Genomic DNA, 17,659 nt, shown 5'->3' with positions numbered 1-17,659 from the left:
ATAACGAGGAAGGGCAGAGGCAGGAGGAGTAGAGGAGGGACGGGTTGGAGACGTCTGGGGGTGACCCCAGGGTGTGAGCGCTGGGCTCAGGTGGGTCTTCCTCGCTCGAGTTCCTCCAGTAAGCGGTACTTGCTGTGACCCAGGCGTCGTGGCAGCCCCACACTCACTTGCACACTCACACCTTCCCCACGTGTGTCAGGAGGGAAGGGGCCATCTCACCAGGCCCACAGTGCCAGGCCCCGACCCTGGCAGCCGTCCTAGCCCGCGGTCGGGAGCACCCAGCCAGGCCGAGGGCTCCCAGCTCTCCCGTTTCCATCCAGCTCATACTGGCCACCCCGCAGCGGCATAGGCCGGGGCCACCCTTCCCTGGCACGATGCCCAGGGCTCCCCCACTTTCCTGCTTCCTGTGCCTGTCCTGGGAAGGGCCGTGGCTTGGGCTTGGCGGAATGTCCCCCCAGGAGTCCCTTTCCCTGGCTCCCCAGGCTTTGCCTCCATCTTCTCCTCTCTCAAGGCGCCCTCACGGACTTTTTTTTTTTTTGGCTGCGTTGGGTCTTCGTTGCTGCGCGTGCTTTCTCTAGGTGCGGCGAGCGGGGGCTGCTCTTCGTTGCGGTGCACGGGCTTCTCATTGTGGTGGCTTCTCTTGTTGTGGAGCACGGGCTCTAGGCATGCGGGCTTCAGTAGTTGTGGCGCATGGGCTTCATTGCTCCGCAGCATGTGGGATCTTCCCGGAACAGGGATCGAACCCGTGTCCCCTGCATTGGCAGGCGGATTCTTAACCACTGCGCCACCAGGGAAGCCCCCCTCACTGACTTTCTTACCGCTCTTGATAAATGTACTGGAGCTGCATTTCACACCTCGTTGTGACCTGCCGGCTGTGGAGATGCCCTAGGGGCTCAGACCAAGGCGCCCTCACCCATCTCCTCCACTCCGGCCTTTTGTTCCCCCGCCCCCGCCAAAAGATGTCTCTTAGGGACGTCCCTGGAAAGCAAGCAGAGAAAGTGTTTTGGCAGATCCCTGCAGCTGTGGGAGGCAAGGTGAGGGCCGTCTTCGCAGAGGCTCATCACGGCCAATCCTTGAGGGCAGGAGGGCGGCAGCTGCCACCTGGGCCCCGGTGGGAAGGCTGCTTTCCGCAGGCCAAGTACCAACGTGCTGAAAAGGAAGTTGCGCTGAGAGGTCACTTCTGTGTGACAGCTGGAGGCGTGGGAAAGAGGCAAGACTGTGAATCTCGGGAAAGAGATCCAAGGTTTCCAGCCTGGGGCCGGGCCCTGCAGATGTTCATTTGACATTTTTTTCCGACTCTAAATATTTAGAAACAGAGGTGGAATGTCCTGTGGAGCTGGGAGATTAGGGCGGACACTCGGAAGGCGAGCTCTCCCCCCGGCTCAGCACCGGGCTCCCTTGTGATGTATCTTCGAGCAGTGAGACTCCAGCAGAGGCACTTGCCCGCGTGTCAAGGCCGGGAAATCCTCTTTGACTCGCGCTTGGCAGTCAGGCAAGGCGGCGTGTTGCAGGGGGAAGAGCCCATGGCCTTCCCTCCAGATGTGGGGAACAGAGGGGTCCGGGCCAAACTCGGGGTGGTTCAGGGAGGACTTTCTCACCCGGGGAGGCCCAGCTGCAGCTGCCCCCTTGTTCCCTAGGGTTCCTGGCTTCAGGGGTGGAGAGACTTGAGTGGCGTGGCTTCTAGGGATGCTTTGGTTTACGTCCGGTGACCTGGGGCGGAATGACCCAGCCTGGTCGAGAGGGAAAGCTGGTGTGAGGCTGCCTCCCTGTGCCCATCCCCCGCTAGGAAGGTTGGGCAGGCGAGGAACGGAGCAGCTGCTCCGAGGAAGGGAAGGGTTGGGGGGAAGGCAGGCGGATGAGGCAGGGATGAAACTGCTCGGAATTTCTGAGCCCTGGACTGCGGTTTGTCCTTGAGTTTTCCGGTAAAGAACGTGGATGAAGTTGAGAAAATGGAGAAGTCTCCTGGAAGAAAACAGGTTTTGGAATCATCCAGACCTTGGTTCAGATCCTAGCCCAGTCTCTTGCCAGCTGTGTGACCTGGACGAACCGCTTCCCTTCTCTGAAATTCAGCACTTTCACCATCGAGCTTAATAATGCCCATTTGGCAAGATTGTTGTAGAGCAGAAATAAAAAAACATTTTGACATATGGGTTATGCCCAATAAATAATAGCCGTTACTGCTATTACCACCTATCACGCAAGCAGAGACTTTTCCATCTTCTAGAATGTATACAGTTTTAGGCTCAGTTAAATTTTTCCTAAACTGGGGAAACCGAACCTTCCTTGAGAGGCTGTCTGACCACTGTCTTCTGGCTTGACAGCATGTTAAGTCCTGGCCTCACAGCCCCGCTCTGACCCGGAGCACAGCCCAGTAAGTAGGAGGAGCCAGGCCGGGGAGAGTCCCGGGAACGGAGCTGCCGTTCAGCCAGGCGCCGTTCTGGGCCTAGTGCACATATTAGGTTCTTCAGAACAGTGCAGAGGCAAGGAAGGCCCTCGCCCCCCAGGGCTCCAGAGCAGGAGCCGTTAGACGGGGCTGGCTTCCTGCAGGTCCCCACCCTCCGGGCTCTGCTCACTGGAAAGTGCCACACGGCACTCTGCTCACGTTTTCCCTTTTGAGGAAAATGGCCTGCTTTCTACACACTCACGCGTGTCCTCCACGTCGCCGGGCCGCGGAGAGGAGCCGAGGTGCTTGATGGGGACAGGCGGGCGGGGCTCTGACTCCAGACTCGGTTGGAACCACCTTGTGGAACATCTGTGCGGCCACAGCACATAAAAATGTTTTCCTCTGGCAGCCCCTCTTATAAGGATGTAATAATATCTACAATGCAAAAATAGTTCCATTTTTGGCAGGTCAGCTTTGCCAGCGAGCTGACCCTGACCAGGTGTGAAGGGAGTCGGCAGGGGTGCGGGCAGGGGGGCCGTGGAGACATGTCTGTGTGCCGGGCCTCTGCCCCGACCCCAGCCCACCCTCTTCCTTCCCTCCCCCCGGGCCCTGCTGGGCCTTTGCCTTGGGCTCAGATTCCCTGCCTCAAGCTTCGTGGCCCCTGGTGTCCTTCCTGGGGGAGGCTCACCCGCCCTGGCCCCCATGCCCAGACCTCTTTTATCTTTGAGCGCCCAGCAGTTCCAGCCTTTTCCTTTGTTGGAGGATGGCTCTTGATTCTGAAGCAGAGGTGATACCCAAGAGGTCGGATATCTGATGTGACTTTGCTTCCCTGATGGCCCTGAGCCCTTTGCCACCAGTTCTGGCCTCAACTTTGGGTGGTTGGTGCACATTTAAAATGGGGCCCTCACTGAGCTTCAGGGCCTCACTGCTTCCCTGGGGTTGCCAGGAGTCTGCCGTCTGCATGGAGCTGGGGAGGCGGAGAGGCCAGTTTGTGGGAGGACGTAATTCATTTGGGTCAGACCCCCGAGGCCTCTCCTTGCCCGGAAGAGCAGCCCTGAGCTGCCGTCTGGCCGGGCACAGAAACCTCTTCCACGTGGGAGGAGAGGACACTCAGTGCCAGCGTGTCCGTGTCCAAAAATGCCTTTTAAGAATGGGTAGGCAAGCGCCGTCCTTCCTCAGGGCGGAGCGCAGTCCCAGCCCCTGTTCAACACGCACAGGCTCCAGTTGTCGTGGCCGCGGGGTTTTGCTCGGGGCCTGGCATGTCCCGCACACGCCACGGCGCCGCCCAGGGTGGGGTGCTCATCCACCTGAAACGGTGGGGAGTGGCTGCACTTTGAAGTTGGTGGGCACGCTCACCTCCTGTTCTGTGGCAGCCCCTGAGTCTCAGGATCAAGACTCCCCAGGATCACTGGCCAGAATGCCTGGGGTGGCTCAGGGCCCGGTGTTGGGGGCAGAGCAGCCGATCATTCTAGCATCTCACTCAGTCTCTCCTGTTGGGCCAGTCCTCAGCCAGACGGTCTTGCCAGAGCCAGGCGTCTTCACTCTCAGAGACTCTCAGAGACCAGGCGTCTTCGCTCTCAGACTTAGTCTCCTGACGTTGAAAGGGCCTTGCAAGGCCGTGGGTTCCAGACCATCACTCTACTCCGGATCCCCCTCTTGTAGCATCTTGACACATGGCCACCCCGTTTCTCCCCAGACACCTGCAGGGACCCGGGGCTCATTGCTCTGTGAGCAGATGCAGATATAATAACAGAGAGCTCCGTCACCTCTTGGCAATGACACGGATTGCCAGACACGCCCCTGCTGGACAGCAGGCCCTCAGCATGGCCAGGACCTCCCGAGTCTCTCCCCTCCCGGCCTGAGATATCCACATTCTTTCCCATTTCTTGGGGTCAGGGTGTTCAGACCTTTTAAGCAGAAGGACTCCAGTTTGCCCACGGCTCTCTGAAAACCCAGACTGCATCCAGCCCTGTGGATGTGGCTGGGCTGGGACAGAACGGAGGGGCCTCCCTCAGCAAGTGATGTGGCCTCGCCCCTGCAGCTTCGTTGTATGATGGGGGGCGCGCCGCCCCTGAGCTGGGCCCCAGTAATATAGCTTCATTTTGGTCCCATCACACTCTTGTCAAGTTTGAAATCACCTAAAACCCACAAGTCTCTTCACTGGGCTTGTTCCTCATCTTGTTCTCGGTGAGATTAATGTTTGAGCCAAAGTAGGTGGTTTGCATTTGCCCTGGTGAAGGTAAGTCAGCACACCGGGGCAGGAGGAGCAGAGGTGGCAGGGTCGAACGGGGCTGTCATATGGGCAGAGCACCTGACACCTTTAAGCTTCAGTTTCCTCGGGTTTAAAGTGATTCTCGTGAGGACCAGGCGGAGTGAGGTGGCTGCCGCCAGGGAGCACTGTGGTCTGCAGCCGACCCGTGTCTCGGGTCCTGGAAGGACCCTTCTCATCACCTCCACCCTTGATGCTGGCAGTAGGATCCCATGCACCCTCTGCGCTGTAACTTTCTTTAAGTCCTGGACAAACAGGTAGACCCAGGGCCAGGTAGAGAATCCTGCGAGATGCCCTGGAGGCCACCCTGGGAACATGAGTGGGCTGCCGTCCAAACTCGGCCACAGGATCTTAGATGGGAACCTGCCACAGTGATGTGATCCTAGAGGAGCCCCCTGTTCTGCAGCCCAGCATCCCCTTCTCAGTAGGAAATTGGAGAGTCTCGCAGCAGGTCACGTTCATGGCGAGCCCGTGCTGGCTCCTGGAGTATCTCATGTGAAAGTGTGCCAGCAGATGATTTTTTTTAACAGTCCCATCAAAAATTGTTGTCTGGATCAGTGTCAAACCAGTGTTTAATTTCCAACTCCAGTCTTCCTTCTGTCATGGAAGTGGGGTCAGCTTCTGCCCTCCCCCAGTGTTCTGGCACCTCTGAAGTGTGCCGTAACTTTTCAGGGATGTCTCTGTCACAGAATGGGATTTTTCTGACCCTGAAACTTAATCATTTAAAGTGACTTGGGGACTTCCCTGGTGGCGCAGTGGTTAAGAACCCGCCTGCCAACGCAGGGGACACGGGTTCGAGCCCTGGTCCAGGAAGATCCCACATGCCGCGGAGCAACTAAGTCCGTGCACCACAACTACTGAGCCTGCGCTCTAGAGCCCACGCGCCACAACTACTGAAGCCCGCGCGCCTAGAGCCCGTGCTCCGCAACAAGAGAAGCCACCGCAATGAGAAGCCCACTCACCACAACGAAGAGCAGCCCCCGCTCGCCGCAACTAGAGAAAACCCGCCCAACAGCAATGAAAACCCCACACAGACAAAATAAATAAGTAATAAAATAAAAGATATTAAAAAAAAACAAAAAAACAAAGTGACTTGGTTCTCTCCTACCATCTGCGGCTTTGTCTCCCTCCTAACGGGGTCTGTTCTACCTTTCCCAGCCTGGAAGTCACTCTCCCTAATGGGTAAGAGAAGTAAAAGCAGGTGAGACTGGGCAGAGGCCTTTAGCCTCCGAACAGACCACCACGCACCCCAAGCATCTGCCCTGTTCTTCCGGTTCTGAAGGTAGTTAACCTTCCACCTTTGCTCTGCTTTTTTCACTAGTCTGAATTCATTTTGAGCTCTAGCCTTCCTGATCCAGTTCCTGTCTTCTCATCCTGTTTCTTGATTGCCTATTTCAGCTTCCAGATTTTTTTTTGTATTTTTTTAAACTTTTTATTTCATATTGGAGTATAGCTGATTAACAGTGTTGTGATAGTCCCAGGTGCACAGCAAAGCGACTCAGCCGTACGTATACACGTATCCATTCTCCCCCAAACTGCCTCAGCTTCCAGATTTTATTTCAGTAACAGTGGTGAGGGACTTCCCTGGTGGTCCAGTGGTAAAGAATCCGCCTTACAATGCAGGGGACGCAGGTTCAATCCCTTGTCAGGGAACTAAGATCCCATATGCCGTGGGGCAACTAAGCCCGCACGCTGCAACTACTGAGCTCACGTGCCTCAACTAGAGAGCCTGCGTGCCGCTAACTACAGAGCCCACCCACCCTGGAGCCTGCGCGCGCCACAACTAGAGAGAAGCCCGCGTGCTGCAACGAAGAGCCCCCCGTGCCGCAACTGAGACCCGACACAGCCAAAAATAAACGAAATAAATTAATAATAAATAAATCTTTCTAAATAAATAAATAACAGAGGTGACCGTAGCTACGCTTCCACTCGGTTTAAACAGCGTTTATGCACTTAGCACTCTGCTAGGCACCTGTGAAGTGTAAAACGGCACATACATCTGCCCTTAAGGAATGTATAATCTTGTGAGGGAAGTAAGCCTTAAACATAGGGCAGAAGCTGGGGGAGAGCTCTGCGTGCGTCATGACTCAGTGCTCGTGTCAGGGTCATCAGTGCCTTCTGCCCTCCCTGCCCCCTTTCCTTTTAATACTCAGAGTACTGATCACTGGGCCAGAACTGGCTCGCTGGGTCCCACCTCCTCTAAAACCCCCTCTGTCATAACCAGGGATGTGGATTGAGATTCTCTTGTTCAAGTTCCACACGGTCACTCGGCCGGCCCTGCAGCCTCACAGAGTAGAAGGAATGCAGGCTTGGAAGTAAGCATGGCTTTGACCCGGGCTCTGCTGTCACTCCCTGTGTGACCTTGGGCGGGTCACCCCATCTGTCTGAGCCTCGGAGTCTCCTGACACCCGGGTTGCCGGTCCCTCCCTCCGTAGCGCCACGCGGGCACGGCAGCGGCACGGCACCTTGGGGGCTCCTCTGCGACATCAGGCCCCAAGCTGAGCCTGTGCCTGGCAGGGGTGGTCACCTGCGCCCTCCCTGCTGTGGGCTGTGGAGGTGGAGGTGGGGTGTGCTCCACAGGGCGGAACAAGACTCTCCCCTGGAAACGGGGCCTCGGGGCTTCTGCTGGCTGGACTGTCTGCGACCTGAAACTTGGGTTGCTTTGTGCTGGGGCTCCCTCACTGGAAAAGTGGCCTTCAACCCCCGTCAGCTGGCCCCGGCCCTGCCAGCAGGGAGAACAGGCCCTGCGCCCTCACCCGGCTCTCTGACCGAGAGGAACGTTTCCGTCTCTTGCAGATGGAGAAGGATGAAACCGTGAGCGACTGCTCCCCGCACATAGCCAACATCGGGCGCCTGGTCGAGGTGAGTGGGCCTCCTGCTGCCGCGGTTCGCCTCCCCCGCACGGGGTGTTCGCCCCTGGAGCCCGGCTGCTGGCCTCCCTTGCTGCTCCCTCGCAACTCCACAGCAGCCAGCAGCGCATTTCTCAGGTTTTGCCCTGGCCTCGTGTTTCCTGAGCCTTCTGATCTGGACGCAAGCAGGGCCCAGCTCCAGAGGCACCCCCTCTACTGTCCCCCAAGCACGTGCACCCAGAAGACTCAGCTCGGGAGGCCCTAAGTCCTGTCTCCCCCGGTCCAGTGGGTGCGAGCGGAGACCTGAGCTCAGACGGGAAGCAGATCCCGGGAACACCAGTGGGCTCTGGAGGAGGAGCTTGAGCTGCACCTCAGCTCCCCCTTCCCCACGCCACCTGGAAGAAGGGGGTGCTCTCCAGCTGCACAGGGTTGTTCACAGAGCTGGGGGGAGGGCTGGCGGGTGGTCGGGCGGGGTGGGCCAGCTCCCAGTGAGGGTCAGCCTGGGACACCAGGACCTGGTACTGGCGTCCTGGGCGCCAGGATGGGGAGGCGCTCAGAGCACACGTGACACGCGCGGTCTTGGCCGTGCGGCTCCCTCGCCGGCTTTGGCGCACTCACGTGCCTCCACCCTGCGGTCACGGCGGGGACTGCAGGGGTGCGGGGCGGGAGGAGGGAGGGCGTTCCCGTCAGTCTCACCGGCCTCCTTTTCCAGGACATGGAAAATAAAATCAGGAGTACGCTGAATGAGATCTACTTTGGAAAAACGAAGGACATCGTTAATGGGCTAAGGTAATGTACCCCAAAGCACGGGCTTCGGAACCAGAAAGATGTGGATTTGAATCCTAGGTCACTGCTTAAGAGCTCTATGGCCTTGGGCCTCTGTTTCCTCCTTTGTAAACCAGGGCTGAGGTATCCTCCTTATAGGGTTGTTAATGCAGATTTTGCAAGGTAAAGCCCGGCATACAGAGTGTGTACTCAGGATGGATGTGGGAATCAGAGTAGACTTGCACCATTTTTGTTTTCCTGGGGCCCATTCACCTTAACAATATCGGTGCCCTTGTCCCTGGAGTCACCTCTCGGTCCCTCAGCCTGAGTCCCACCTGAAGAATCTGCCCGGCCCCTTTGGCTCCTGGGCCTGAGAATACCTCCAGATCAGACCCTAAGACGCAGGAGGGCATGACACCACTGGCCTCTGGTTGGCTGGTTTCCAGGGCAGCAGAGTATCCCACAGAAAGAGCCCCCCGACCTGCTGCTTTCTGGAGAGGGACCCGCCACCCTGGGGTCCTCTCAGGGCTGTTGGCTGCCCCTCCCCACACGTCTTGTGCCCTCGGTTCTTCAGCGTCGGCCCAAGTGAAGGCCGAAGGGGGCTCAGGGGCTCGCTGGGTCCTCAGGGTCATGGTGGGCAGGGTAGGAGGCCAGAGCCCCTTTGGGGGCAGTGGAGGCCGCTGTGGAGCGAGACGGGCCTTGGATTCGGGAGGCCGGGATCTCATGCAGCCTCTGTCAGCCAGAGCCGTGTGACCTTCGACCAGGGACTCCTCCCAGTGGCCCTCCGCCCGTCCAGGAGCAGGGCAGCCGAAGGGAGGGGGTGGGATGGAGGCCGGCGTGCGGCCCCTACACCACCACGCGAGTCCAGGGGCTGCCGCTCTGCCCTTGGCTTCCAGCCCTCTAATCCCCCACTGTGGACACATCTCTCCTTTGGGAACAAGGAGAGGCAGGAAGCAGCTCTGGTTTGTGAATCTGTCCAGGAGACAGATGTTTTAGTCTTTCACTCATAGAGTTTTAAAAGAGTGGGCCCACTTTGGACTCATCATCTTTCTGATTTCCTCCCTGCCTGTGGGGAACGTGGTCTGGCCCCCCGGTGGGTTTTAATCCACCCCCAGAGCGTCGCTCTCTTCTGGCTGCTGAGCCTGGGGCCTCATAAGTCATCTCTGCCCAGAGCTTCCTGGCCTGGGGCCCCTGAGCCAGCCACGCACCCGCCTGGCCTGCAGGGTCCCCGGGCGGTGGCTGAAAAATTAGAGAAAGCTGCAGAGAGCCTGCGGGGTGGTGGTCTGAGCCCCTGAAAACCGTGACGGCCGCCCGCAAGAGCACCGTGGCCAGAACCTCCCCACCACAGCCCCCGAGCGGCAGCGGCCTTGGTGACACTCCCCTCTCTCTTCTGCCTGTGTGTCCCTTGCACTTCCTCTCAGCTGTCGCCCCCTGTGCTCCTGGGTCCCGTCCTCCCCCTCCCGCTGCACTCACCTCTGCACACTCTCTGTAGATCTGTTGACGTTATCCCCGACAACCCCAAGTTCCTGCAGCTGCAGAGGGAGCTTTCCCAAGTGCTGACGCAGCGCCAGATCCACATCCAGCCTGATAATTAAGCCGCTCCAGGTACCCTGCCTGAGAGGCCTGAGCGCCCGCCCCACTAAACAGGACTCACCAACTCGCCGAGACCCCGCCGGACCCTTAAACACCACTAACCCCGTGTCCGCTCGGCTGGGAGCAGCCCCCTTAACGTGCAGACTCGCCCCGCGTTACACGGACCTGCATCACGCGTGCGGTGTGTGTGCTTTGCACTCTGGGCGGGGCTGCGTGTGAGGGCGGGCCGTCTGGGCTTCTGCCCCCCCGGAGCAGCCTGGGCCGGCCGGGCATCACCGTCGCCTCTCCGGCAGGAGCCGCTCGCCTGCGCCGCTCCCAGTGGCCTCCCGCTCGGCCGGCGGCTTTGGCGGCCTCTCTGCTGTGTGTGCAGCCGGGGCTTCGCCAGCTGTCCACCAAGGATCCCAGAAGCCAAATGAGCCCCCTTCTCGGTGGGAGATTGACTGGGGCTAGCCGACTTAAAAGGGGACGGTGTATCGCCCTGAGTCTGAGGATGGGACACAGAGTGGGGCTGTAATCCCCGGGCCGGGCCTGGTGCCCCCAAGACCGGGTGCCGCTGGAGCCGCCGGGACCGGCATAACCCTCTGCCCCTGGCGAGCTCAGCCGTCCTCCTAAATGCCTTATGCCGACGGAGGGGAAGTAGTCTGGCTGTAGACAGTGGCCGAGGACCATGACTTGAGCTAGTGACAGATACAGATGTGTGAAAGCAGTCAGCATCCCCGGAGAGGAGGAGGGAAACTGATTTTAATAAGAGGCGTTTGGAAACCCAGCTGGGCAGGGCTGTAGAGCCTGGACTTAGGGGCTTCTTCCCAGGCCCAGGGGCTGAACTCGGAGACCCTGACCCGGAAGAGGCCCGGTCGGGGGGATGGAGGTGGGGCACCTGTGTAACCAGGCGGAGCGGCTCTTCTGCAGCCGTGGGACCGCAGCGCAGTCTGGTCTGCGTGTGTGCCAGCGTCGGGCCTGGGGCATCTGTCAGCCTCCAGCCTCATGCTCGGACCGTCACACGCCCATCAGAGCATTAAGAAACCCCCTTTTAAGGTGTTCCATGTAGTGCAGTTTTCTCTCCAGCCCCTCAGCTTTTAGGGTGGGTCTAGAATCTTCTGGATCCCTCACCTCGGCCAGTCCTGTGGCCACCCACTGGAGGCTTTCTGATATGGACCCCCTGCAGCAGTGGGCAGCCTGGCACCTTCTGTCCAGGACAGACCCTCCTTCCCACCTGCAGGCCTTGGTTCCGAGTTGCTTGGCAGTGACCTTCCCGAGCTCCTTTCCCTAAACGAGTGCCCTGCTCCTTACACCTCCAGCCGTTCCAAGCCTAACCTGCTGTTTCTTACCTGGTTCTAACACTGGAAATTTCTCCTTTGTGGGGGTAGCGGGGAGCTGGGTACAGCCCCGGCCTGGTGTGCTCCTTCCCAGAAGAGCCCGCACCCACTCGGGCCGGGGTGCCGTGGGAGCCACCACTTCGCCCACCGCATCCTCCCACTGGGCAAGTTAGCCTCCCATTGGGAGCTTTCCAGAAGCCCGTGGTGCGCTGGCTGAGGTTTGCAGCCCGAGGGCCACCAGGGCTGGTGCCTGACCCTTCCTTTGGCCGTCACAGAGCAGAGCAGAGCAAATACTCAGAAATGTGTATTCAGCCGCATCAGCCAAAAATGTCAGCATTTCTCATGGGAATTTTTGTAGTTGCACATAGACTCTTTCAAAGCCTTGTCTCTGCCTCCTTCTTTACCATCCTGAGGGCACTTCCCATGATGTTTCTAGGACTCAGTAGCCAGAATTCCACGTGGGATGCTCCTGGGTCCTACTTCATTGTATTTCACCCATATTCGGCGCTGGGGGCTTATTTTTTGGTCTCTCCTTCCCATTCTGTTTCACGGCCAGCGCGTGTCAAGCGTGACATTCCCGTGGCGCCACAGCATTCCTGCAAGGCAGCCTTCCACTCTGTTTCCACTGCTTTGAAACTGTTAGGAGGTTTATAAACAGTAAGTTCCTGGTTAACCCACACATCGAGGAAATCTGACAAAGTGATCATTAAGGTCATTGCCAGGAGCATTTCTCTGAGCCTCAGTTTCCTCATCTGTAAATTGGGAATAATGCTCAGACCCCTCCAGGATGCTTGTGAGAGTGAAGTGTGCGTGAGAAGCACTCTGTAAATCGTACAACCTCTACAAAGGTTAGCTGTTGTTCGCTCTAACCTGTGCGTAAGTGCACTCCCGTGAACATTTCCCCACAAATTCAGGATTTGACGGCAGCGACCCAGGGCCACTTACCTGTCCCTTCCTGCCTCTTGAAGTTCAGGCTGAGGGATTTTCTTGGCCAAGTTAACAGCTGATGGTGCCTCGCAGAAGCCTGAAAGTGCCTGCCCGCAGGTGCTGCCCAGGCAGCGGGCTCAGACGTCCGAGGGGCTGGTTCTTAACGCTCGCTGGGTGGCCAGCCCCTGCACCCCGTGCTTTGTAACGGGGTCCTTATCTCTCGGCCTCTGGCCTGAGTCTACAGCTGAGCTGAAGCACAGACGGTCTCTGCTGTGTCGTGCTTGGAGGCCCACTTCTGGTTCAGGCTGACATTGGGACCTGTGCCCAGCGTCCAGGTCACGCCCAGCCTGGTGCAGAGGTGGGCCGTGGCCTCCCCCGCGGGGCCGGCCTCGGGCTCTGGGCCCCTTTGCCCCCTCCGCACAGCTTGCACCTCGCACTCCCAGAGGATCGGGGGCGGGGGGGGGGGGCACCCAGCCCAGTGACCCAGCCCCTCGCCCTGGACGCACGGGCAGGGCTACACTCTTCCTGTTCAGCCTGCTAATGACAGTTCTTCTCCCCGGGCAGGTCTGTGCAGACTTTTGCAGACAAATCAAAACAAGAAGCTCTTAAGAATGACCTGGTGGAGGCTTTGAAGAGAAAGCAGCAGTGTTAAGCCTCTTCTTCCCACTAACCGGACACGCCGCCGTGCGCTCATTAGATTCCTTTCTTAGAAACTCGTTTTCTGCTCCCTCCCTCGTCCCTTCCCTCCGCCCCCCAGGTCACACAACAACTTGCATCACCACTGCACAGCGCCATCTCTCCCTGAGAATAAACCCTATAAACACCCTTCTTGTCTCTGAGGCCTACTTCCCACCATATTTTGCTATCAAAACTCGGTATTTCCATAGAAACCATGTTTTCTGTTTGCCCCGGCCCCCCGTCTCTCCGCCACCACCCATTTATAGGCATAAAATACACTGTCTGTCTGCCTCCCTTCCCTCCCACCCTTTTGTTACATTGGTGTAAAAAATGTAAAACAAAAAAATTTTATGAAATAACTGTGGTGTGTGAAAGATAGAAGAAAAACTGGAAATCTGATTCCACGTGTGTTTGGGAGTTGCTTGGGGTTGGGGGTCGGCGGGGACAGGGGACAGCTCTGGGAGAAAGGAGAGGTGGCCCTCAGCGTCGTCCCGCAAGCCTGGCCCCTGTCCCGCGGAGACCACACGGTGGGGGGCGGGGACCTGCGGACCGTCCTGCTCTTCTGGCCAGGTGCTTTTCTGTCAATTTTTATGGAATGCAAAAGGAGTTTTTGTTTTATTTTGTTTTTTTGTAAAGCTTAAAAAAAAATCTACATCTTATACTTGAGCTTCCATACTTAAAAAAAAAAATAAAGAACAAAAAAAATAAAAAGAAACTGGGATGCAGTTAGCACTGGCCTTGTGTTCTTTCTCGCCTGCCTCACTGTCCAAGCATGTGTGAGCTCGGCTGGGAGGGCTGACCCCAGTGGGGGCGTGGGGCCCACGTGGTGAGCGAGCAGGGGGTCCTTGCAAATCCCCAGCCGCTTCTCTGGGCCCCCGCTCCGCGCAGACCCCGCCCCACCTGTCCTGAACAGCTGGGGCCGTCCCGTCATCAGGTGTGATGGGATGGGGGCTCTCCCCCACCTCCCCTTTCATTTCAGCAAACACCTGCTCTGTGCAGGCATGTCCGCACTCGTCCCACGCCATCTTCACAGCCCTGGGTGACGTGGGGAAACAGGTTGGGGTTAACGCGCCCAAGGTCCCTCCGAGCTGCAGTCCGTGCTCTCCAGGCTGACACCAGGGCAGCTGTGGCAGGGCAGTAGGGCCCACACCCCGGCGAAGCCCCTCTGGTTTGAGGTACCTGGGTCCCTGACACGCCTGTTCCCGAATCCTTGGGGCCAGCTCCTCTCTGTGTGGTCTGATGAGAAAGTTCCCAGATGGGGCACATCTTTACTGAGTGCAGAGTACCACTGAGAGACGGGGAACAGGAGAGACACCTGCGTGCAGTTCCTTTCAAGGACCTTCAGGTGGAGAAGCTGAGGGAGGCGGACAGGTGAAGGCCGGAGCTCTGTCAGTGGACCCAGAGCCCTCCTCCACACGTGTACAATGGAAATGACATCCTCGTGGGCTCGTGGTAGCAGAGTGCTTGGCACAGATAAGTGAGTTCATTTTTATCAGGTGTTCGATCACGTGACCAAAATAACAATTGGAAGCCAGAAATTGTGACTGTGACGTATGCCAGGCCTGATCTTACTCTTCCTTCTAAAATCTTCCATCACTGGAAGAGCCATCACTGCTGTCTTTTGTTGGTGCTAAGTCAGGCCAGTGAGATTAGGGACACTGGGCCCTGAGACCGGGTTTCCTCAGTGAGGGGCAGGCGGACCCAAGTGGCGGAAGAGGTGTGCTCCTGGCTCGGGGCCACCTCCCAGCTGGTCCTTTCCCTGCTCTGTGGGACCCTACCCGCCCGAGGGGTGGCGTAGGCCTTGTGGACCTGTTCACGGCCCCTCTTCCTTCTCTGGTGCCACCCCGCTCCCCGCAGCCTCGGCGCAGTGTGGCCATGGCGTTCCCTCATCCCCACCGGTGACCCACAGTAGGCCAGTTACCATGCTCTCTCTTGAGAGACTGATGCTGAAACAGTGCCATTTCATTCCCACCAGGAATGGTTCCCGGAGCTGTAGTGCCTGTCCTTCCAGACACCGATGGCTCACCTCTTAACCTTCCCTCCTGTGAGCCCACAGCCGGCCAAGAGCCTCTGCTGCTTGCTTAGCGAGTGGGCTTCTGCTCCTGGTAACCAGTGAGCCCTAAAGAGGTTGGAAGAAAAAGGGCACCTGTGTCCAGCATCTACTCAGCCAGTCACTGGACCTGGGGGCGGCCTTTGCTCTGAAGCCTCAGAACAAGCAGAGGCAGACAGCCTGCTCCCACTGGGATATGCAGCCTGGAACTAAGATGGAACTAAGATCCCACATGCCATGAGTGGCAAAAAAAAAAAAAAAAAAAAAAATCGCAGGTTCGCTAGGTAACCAAGGGGACCCTGGGCTGGGAGGGCCTGGGGCCGGGCACTGAGGATGGGTCTGTGGGCTAGTCCTTCTTTGTAGATGCCACCTGCCTGCCCCCACCCTGAGGTTTGGGGTGCCCCAGGCATTTTCATAGATGGCATCTCATTCAATAGCTAACACGCAGACAAATACCATATGCTATTACTCATGTGGAATCTAACTTTAAAAAAGATGCAAATGAACTTACTTACAAAACAAACAGACTTAAAGATATCGAAAACAAACTTAACAGTTACCAAAGGGGAGGAATAAATCAGGAGCTTGGGGTGAACATACACCATACTACTATACATAAGACATAACCAACAAGGACCTACTGTATAGCACAGGGAACTCTCTTTAATATTCTGTGATAACCTATATGAGAAAAGAATCTAAAAAAAGAATGTACATGTATAACAATCACTTTGCTGTACACCTGAAACTAACACAACATTGTAAACCAACTATACTCCAATAAAATTAAAATATTTTTTAAAAAAAAATAGCTAAGGGGGCTTCCCTGGTGGCGCAGTGGTTGAGAATCTGCCTGCCAGTGCAGGGGACATGGGTTCGAGCCCTGGTCTGGGAAGATCCCACGTGCTGCGGAGCAGCTGGGCCCGTGAGCCACAATTACTGAGCCTGCGCGTCTGGAGCGTGTGCTCCGCAACAAGAGAGGCCGCGATAGTGAGAGGCCCGCGCACCGCGATGAAGAGTGGCCCCCGCTTGCCACAACTAGAGAAAGCCCTCGCACAGAAACGAAGACCCAACACAGCCATAAATAAATAAATAAACAAATATTTTTTTAAAAAATAGCTAAGGGACTTCCCTGGTGGCACAGTGGTTAGGAATCCGCCTGCCAATGCGGGGGACACGGGTTCAAGCCCTGGTCTGGGAAGATCCCACATGTCATGGAGCAACTAAGCCCGTGTGCCACAACTACTGAGCCTGCGCTCTACAGCCCGCGAGCCACAACTGCTGAGCCCACGTGCCACAACTACTGAAGCCCGCACACCCAGAGCCCGTGCTCTGCAACGAGAGGCCACTGCAATGAGAAGCCCACGCACCGCAACGAAGAATAGCCCCCACTCGCCGCAACTAGAGAAAAGCCCGCATGCAGCAACAAAGACCCAATGCAGCCAAATAAATAAATTTAAAAAGAAAATTAAAAAGCTAATATGTAAGCCATCAAGGCAGGGATCTTTGGGGGTGACTGGCCCAGCCTCCTGCTCCCCGTGTGGGTCCTGAGGGAGAAATCCTCCTGGACCAGTTACCAGGGCAACTGGTAAGTGCAGAGCCTGGGCCTGAAACCAAAATGCTAGGTCCACACTTCAGGCGAGAGGAAGGCTCTCGTCCCTTCAGGCCACACCTAGAGGTGAAGCCCCTACCAACGCTTGCCTGCAGCCAGGGGAGAAAGGAAGTCCACCCGGGACCTTGCACCTCAGGGACCCCATCAGCCGGTGAGCACGGCCCAGTCCGGACAGTGGAATTGATTGATGGTCAGACTGGCCCTTCTGCTATTTGGGAGGAACACGGGGAGGGTCCCAGTACTGGTGGACACGCTGATGAGCCTTCACCCAGCACGACAGGCTTGCAGGCCTGTCCCGTTTACCCACTGCCACGACGTCCTCCATCAGACAGGGCATGCCCGTGTCTCCCCCATCAGACTGGGGCTTTCCTGAGGAGGAGGGAACCACAGCTCTCGGCAGACTGGGTGGTGCCTGCAAGCAAGAGCCATCACCCCATCACCCCCACCAGGGCAGGGGCTGTGATATCTCGTTCTTTCTTCCCCACCCAGCTCGAGCCCAGGCCCACACCTGGGTTCACACTGCCAAGCTGAGCCCCCAGGTCCTCAGGCCGGGAGGGCGCTCAGCCATGTCACAGCCCTGGGTAGAGCCAGATCCTGGCTGCAAAGGGCACTGAGCCAGCTGGGGCGGGCGTGGGCCCTGGGGGTGGGAGGCACCGCTCAGGACAGTGGGGCGGGGCCCTGAGTACAGCAGGGTCCCGCCGCCCCCGAGGACAAGGGTGAGGCTGGACGGCACCCGGCCTGAAGTCCTGGACCCCCAGCCAACGGCGGAGGCAGGGAGGGGACTCCGAGGGCCGGGTGTGGGATGGCCCCCCGCAGCTGAGGGACCTAATGTGGATAGAACAGTTGTCACTCCTAGCTGGGGGACCTCGGGGGAAGCTGCTTAGCTCCTCAGAGCCTGTTTTCCCATCTGTAAAATGGCCGTGATGACTGCACCTGCCCCACCTACCTCAGAGGGGGCTGTAGGGACCGAGCGAGGGCACAGCCCAGCCCCGCACACAGCAAGCGCTCAGTAAACATCAGCTGCAGGCCAGGTGACACCCAGGGTTCTGCTGGCCCGCCCAGGACAGGGCTGAGGCGCCGCACCCCACTCGCCCCACTGCCCAACTGAACCTCAGAGGCGCCCCCCTCCCTGGCCCCCCCAAACCATTCCCTCCTCCGCTTCCCCCAACCAAACCAGGTCACCTGCCATGAGCGCTGGCGGCTGGCCCTGCCCCCAC

General features: G+C 57.9%; 1 protein-coding gene across 2 annotated transcripts in view; it reads left to right on the top strand.

Moving 5' to 3' along the window:
* Window positions 1–13,505, top strand: part of CAPZB (capping actin protein of muscle Z-line subunit beta) — a 137,587-nt gene extending 124,082 nt beyond the window's left edge. Inside the window, exons 7-10 of one of the 2 annotated variants that reach the window (XM_059915153.1) lie at window positions 7,449–7,514; window positions 8,214–8,290; window positions 9,759–9,871; window positions 12,667–12,755. In XM_059915153.1, coding sequence (XP_059771136.1) covers window positions 7,449–7,514; window positions 8,214–8,290; window positions 9,759–9,861 — 246 coding nt within the window. In that variant the 3' untranslated portion in view covers window positions 9,862–9,871; window positions 12,667–12,755. Of the gene's footprint in view, window positions 1–7,448; window positions 7,515–8,213; window positions 8,291–9,758; window positions 9,872–12,666 lie in introns of both variants that reach the window. The other variant, XM_059915162.1, reaches the window with a different exon arrangement.
* Window positions 13,506–17,659: the final 4,154 nt, after the last annotated feature.

This window comes from Balaenoptera ricei, chromosome 1 (genome assembly GCF_028023285.1).
Source record: "Balaenoptera ricei isolate mBalRic1 chromosome 1, mBalRic1.hap2, whole genome shotgun sequence".
NCBI lineage: Eukaryota > Metazoa > Chordata > Mammalia > Artiodactyla > Balaenopteridae > Balaenoptera > Balaenoptera ricei.
This window is presented reverse-complemented; position numbering and strand designations above follow the sequence as displayed.